The 5,564-nt window shown below is 44.2% G+C and overlaps 1 protein-coding gene across 1 annotated transcript; it reads right to left on the bottom strand.

Moving 5' to 3' along the window:
* Positions 1 to 3,175: 3,175 nt before the first annotated feature.
* On the bottom strand, positions 3,176 to 5,082 carry LOC125308364. Its single transcript, XM_048264821.1, has 3 exons — positions 4,730 to 5,082; positions 4,380 to 4,492; positions 3,176 to 4,029 (listed from the first exon to the last, which is right to left on the bottom strand). Exons 1-3 carry the CDS (start codon positions 4,730 to 4,732, stop codon positions 3,366 to 3,368), a joined length of 780 nt encoding a protein of 259 aa, XP_048120778.1. The 5' UTR covers positions 4,733 to 5,082; the 3' UTR covers positions 3,176 to 3,365.
* Between the last annotated feature and the right edge of the window lie 482 nt (positions 5,083 to 5,564).

Raw genomic sequence — 5,564 nt, 5'->3', positions numbered from 1 at the left:
GCATGCTCCTTATACAGTATAGCAAGGGCATTGTGCATGCTCCTTTTGGACTATTTACTGGGCATCCTTCTCTGCATGTATGTTCAACACACTTCTCTGGGTCTGGGTGCTGTTGGGACACTGCAGTCTTTGCATAATATGCATTCTTTCCCTAACATGACTGGAAAGGTGCAGAAGATAAATGAGGATACAGCCCATATTACACACATGCAGGTGTAGTCAGACTCAGTGTGACAAACTATGTTTGTCACACTGATATATGTGGTACACGATAGGACAGTCTTGGATCCTTCCACAGGTCTACTTGACCTTTGACCCCTTAAGTTACATAGGTATAGTATATACTCTTTTGATCCTGTGTGGGAAATTTGGTCTCTGTATTTATCCCAATCTGTGAATTAGTGAAACACAGTCAGGAGACAGTGAACACACAGTGGGGTGAAGGACACACTAATCCCGGGCGCAGTGAGCTGCCTGCAACAACAAAGGCGCCGGGAGCAGTGAGGGATTAGGTGCCTTGCTCAAGGGCACTTCAGCCGCATCCTACTGGTCGGGGTTCGAACCGGCAACCCTCCGGTTCCAAGTCCGAAGCGCTAACCAGTAGGCCACGGCTGCCCCTAATAAGAGACTAAGAGCCTGTATTCACAATATTATGAATGAACTACACTTGTAGGTGTCGCTATTCCCTGCTCCCCCCTGCTCCAGTAGGCAGACCTGAGGTCCAGAGGTGAACCTACCCACCTTCCTCCCTCCTTCCACCCCTTTTGTGTGTGAGACCTTCTCAGCAGCAAGCATACACACCTGTGCGGAATATAGGGCGCCCACTCCCCCAAGACACAGTGACATACTGTATGATTGATTTAACTAGTTGACAAAGATGAATACTTCAATTTTTTTTTTTATTTGCAAGCACTTGTGCTGCTCTCCCACAAGATGGGATGCCCATGTCTGGATTTGCCTACACACACACACACACACACACACACACACACACACACACACACACACACACACACACATGACTCTAGGAGATGGTTAGTTCATTTATTTGCGTTATCTCAACATGTTCAGAAACTTCATTCAGGAGAATGCAGCCGTATGTGCGTGTGTGTGTGTATATTAGCACTTGTGACTTGTGACCAGGTGAGATCTTGGCAGAGTAGAAATAGCCACCCTTTTACAGTACACCCAATAAATGAGTAGATGCCGATTTATCTGTGGTTGATAGGAGAATGACATGAAGGGCTCTTTACTGGACTTGTTGATTCAAGGTGTGAAATGACATTCACACCCGTGATGTACACCGGAGATGGCTTAGAATTATTAGAACTTACTGTACACAGAATACATATAGCAAGGGCACTGTGCATGCTCCTTATACAGTATAGCAAGGGCATTGTGCATGCTCCTTATACAGTATAGCAAGGGCATTGTGCATGCTCCTTTTGGACTATTTACTGGGCATCCTTCTCTGCATGTATGTTCAACACACTTCTCTGGGTCTGGGTGCTGTTGGGACACTGCAGTCTTTGCATAATATGCATTCTTTCCCTAACATGACTGGAAAGGTGCAGAAGAGAAATGAGGATACAGCCCATATTACACACATGCAGGTGTAGTCAGACTCAGTGTGTGGACCAAACAACCATGTTTGTCACACTGATATATGTGGTACACGATAGGACAGTCTTGGATCCTTCCACAGGTCTACTTGACCTTTGACCCCTTAAGTTACATAGGTATAGTATATACTCTTTTGATCCTGTGTGGGAAATTTGGTCTCTGTATTTATCCCAATCTGTGAATTAGTGAAACACAGTCAGGAGACAGTGAACACACAGTGGGGTGAAGGACACACTAATCCCGACGGCTGTCGGGGAGCAGGTGTCCTTGCTCCAGGCCATTCCTGCTGGTCGGAGTTCAAACAACACCATCAGGCTGTTTTTTAAAAGGAAATGTTCCAATCAATGATCTAGGCAGCACATTTTCTTCTCTCTCCTTCATTTTACAGTCTAATGGTTACTGACTAGTACAGCTTGGGGTCAAAGGTCTTACGGAATCGATTAATCTGCGCTTTTTTTTTTAATCAGTTATTTTTTCTCAAATTAATTAATTGAAATTAATCAGTTTTTTTGACACCCCTAATGTATTTATTGTGTGGCTAAGCAGGAGTAAGTCTGACTGTAGATGGAGGCATGCTAAGAAATATTAGGCTCTGTGTACTGCCATCTTCTGGTGGTTCCAAAGCAGACTTCTTGTCTGATTCAGTTTTCACTCATGCATGTCTCTAAATTCAGGTTTTGCACAGGAGTGACAGCTTGGTTGAAGCCCGCGCACATGAGCAAAGCGCGCTCGGAGTGGATCTTAGATGTGGAACTCACACCCTTTGGAGTGGCAGCGACCATCTGTTGCCCCTGGTAGAGATTATTGGCCGTGAGTTCCTGTTTGACCGTGTTTGCGTCGTCTTGGCTGAGGAAGTTCTGACTGAATGTGTCCCCACATTGGTCTGCCGGGACGTTGATGGCCACAGCATACTGGACACCATCGCCATTGTCGGTCTCTCCAGATGGTTTCAGTTTTCACTCATGCATGTCTCTAAATTCATTTTTACTTCACACACGCACATCGGGCTGACTGATAGTGCTGCACACACTCAAAGTTATTTGTGCTCTGTTGTATTGTTGTAGATATATTAGTCATTTTCAATCTTGGCATTGTTCTTGGTATTGAAAACACACAATGTGCACGTGTCATCTGACCAGTACACTGACATTAGAACACAAAGCACCCTCCCCCATCCTGTGCCTAGAGTGTTGACTTGATTCGACAGACCAATTCCTCGTCTGGTACTAAATATGAGGTCTTCATTAGAAATGTATTCTATTCAGCTTGAAGGTATGTGTTGCTATGTGACCTACTCAAGAGTACTGTGTAAAATATACTTTAAGAGTTAACGTAGGTCTGACTGCATATGGGGACATGCTGTGAGACATTACTGTAAGCTCTGAGTGGTGCCATCTACTGGTGGTAAGGCAGAATTTCAAGACAGACTTTTTGTCCAATTCGATTTTCATTTACACATGCCTCAAAATTCTAGTCCTTTATATTTCTTTTTTTTCATTAGTCCATCAGACTTCCATGTCCACACACAAGTTATCATATCCAAACACATATCTTACAACACAGACAAACATCTTTAATTGTTGCTGGGATTTGTATTTTTGCAAATAAAATATTACAAATCACAATTGTTACAGCAGTTAGCATTTAAGAAGTATTAATGGGTTAATAAATCAAGTCACAAGGATTGTCATCATTAATATTAAAAGAAAATCTCAACATACAGTAACTGCAATGTTTATCTCTTAAGACAGGCATTGATTGACAATCTCATTATTGTTCAGACACTTGACACATGAGTTGGTGGTACACTTGTAGAGGGGAACCTGCTCTGCAACCTTCTTCAGGGCAGCTGCCAGCTCAGGGTTGTTTATATCGTTCCTGTAGACCTGACTGAACACGAAGGCTTTGGGACCGTTGTGGTTGGAGAGCATACTGAGAGAGTTCAGGATGCACTTTGCCACAGCAGGGGCCACGTTGACCGGTTTCCCCTTTTTCTCGGCCCTCTCTCTCTGTTTCGTCTCCCGGTTCCGTTCGTTCTCGTCCTTTGTTTGGTTCAGGCAGTACTCCAGACACGGCGAGTTGTAGGTGTAGAACACCACACAGCCACCTCTGTCCTTATTCAGCAGGTTTTGCACAGGAGTGACAGCTTGGTTGAAGCCCGCGCACATGAGCAAAGCGCGCTCGGAGTGGATCTTAGATGTGGAACTCACACCCTTTGGAGTGGCAGCGACCATATGTTGCCCCTGGTAGAGATGATTGGCCGTGAGTTCCTGTTTGACCGTGTTTGAGTCGTCTTGGCTGAGGAAGTTCTGACTGAATGTGTCCCCACATTGGTCTGCCGGGACGTTGATGGCCACAGCATACTGGACACCACCGCCACTGTCGGTCTCTCCAGATGGTTGATACCTTAGGGAAACAAAGGGTGCAACCATGTCAGTGAAGCTCAATGCTGATGCTGCACTTTCCCATTTGGCACAATGCAATATTCTTTTCATATCAGTCAGGAATTCCTTGCTGAATTCACCTTCAAGATAGTTACAGTATAGATTGCGTGAGAGTCATTAGAATCATACATTTTGGCCATAAGCAATAACTTTTAGTATTTACGAAGATTTACTTTAAAATAAGACTGTCAAGCAATGTAAAAAATGAATGATCAATTACAGACTCTGTAATTAATTAATCTAAAGTTTAAATAAAATGAGTTGTTTTACTCGAGGAAATGGCCAGACTATGATGGAATCCCATTTGCTTACCTGGTCTGAAAGACTTCAGTGATTTTCGCCAGGGTATTCTGATCCACCTCTGCAGATTGGCCTGAGGAGAGCAGGGAGAGCAGGACAAGTCCAATCAGGACTCCAGTGCGGACCTAAATAAGAAACACAAACCACACACGCAGGCAGGCACGCACACACACACACACACACACACACACAGACCATTAAGACCTGTTATCCCAAGGAAGATCATGCAAAATACTTTTTTGATGCACACTCTATTTCGACCCATAAGCCTTCCAAAGCCAAATAAAATATTGCACGATATCAAAGTACAGCATGGGGACATTCTTCAGTTTCTTTCTAAAGTATAAATGACTTTACATTACCATGATGGAGGCCGGTGAGCTTAGCCGACGTCAGGTCTGACAAGCTGTGCTTGTGTCTGTTCTGTTGTGCTGAGCTGGGTAGGCTGGTGCCGTGATGGAGTGGGATGGTGCATATGGTGAGATGGACAGTGTATATATAGTGCATCTAGTGGAGAAGTCCAGCCGTTAGCCATCAGCCCAGCCCATCTCAGAGAGGATATGCAAAGAGCAAAACTGCACACAACATTTCACAATATTTCTCAGTGGTCAAAACAATCTATTCCAGGAACTTCAGTAACTGATAAAGTGCATCAATTGGTTGCTCAACTCGGTTGCAATTACAAAACTAAAGGCCCAAAAGTCTAACACTTTGACCATACAAGGGGGCAAGGAGCAACACTGCATAGATAGCATCTATGGTGAGTGCCCAGCATTGTCCACTGAACCCTCTGCAACGGCCCTGCAAGGGAGGGGACCAGAAAAACAAGTCTCACTTCTGCTATACTTCTGAGGTCAAAATAGGACAGCAGCTGAAGCTTCCTCAAATTGTCTTCCTCAATCCCTGTTCCCTTCTGACAGGGCACAGTGCCCATTTTCTAATGAAAAATGCACAAAGCAGCACTATTTTCTATTTCAAAACTACAAAGATACACATTATTGTGTGTGGAGGGGGTGGAGTGGATATGTTTCAAAGTTGTTTTCTGTCGACAGACATTGAGATGGTAAAAAGAAAACATAGGCTTTTGCGGCTTTGTGTAAATGAAAAATGACCAATATACAGTAAAACACCCTTTAGTCAGAGCTGTGCACCACTGCACATCTTTCTGTACCTCCTGACATTCCTGTCTGTCTAGAC

This window comes from Alosa alosa, chromosome 15, assembly GCF_017589495.1.
Source record: "Alosa alosa isolate M-15738 ecotype Scorff River chromosome 15, AALO_Geno_1.1, whole genome shotgun sequence".
Classification (NCBI taxonomy): Eukaryota; Metazoa; Chordata; class Actinopteri; order Clupeiformes; family Clupeidae; genus Alosa; species Alosa alosa.
The sequence above is the reverse complement of the archived record's forward strand: the minus strand, read 5'-3'. Positions and strand labels throughout refer to the sequence as shown.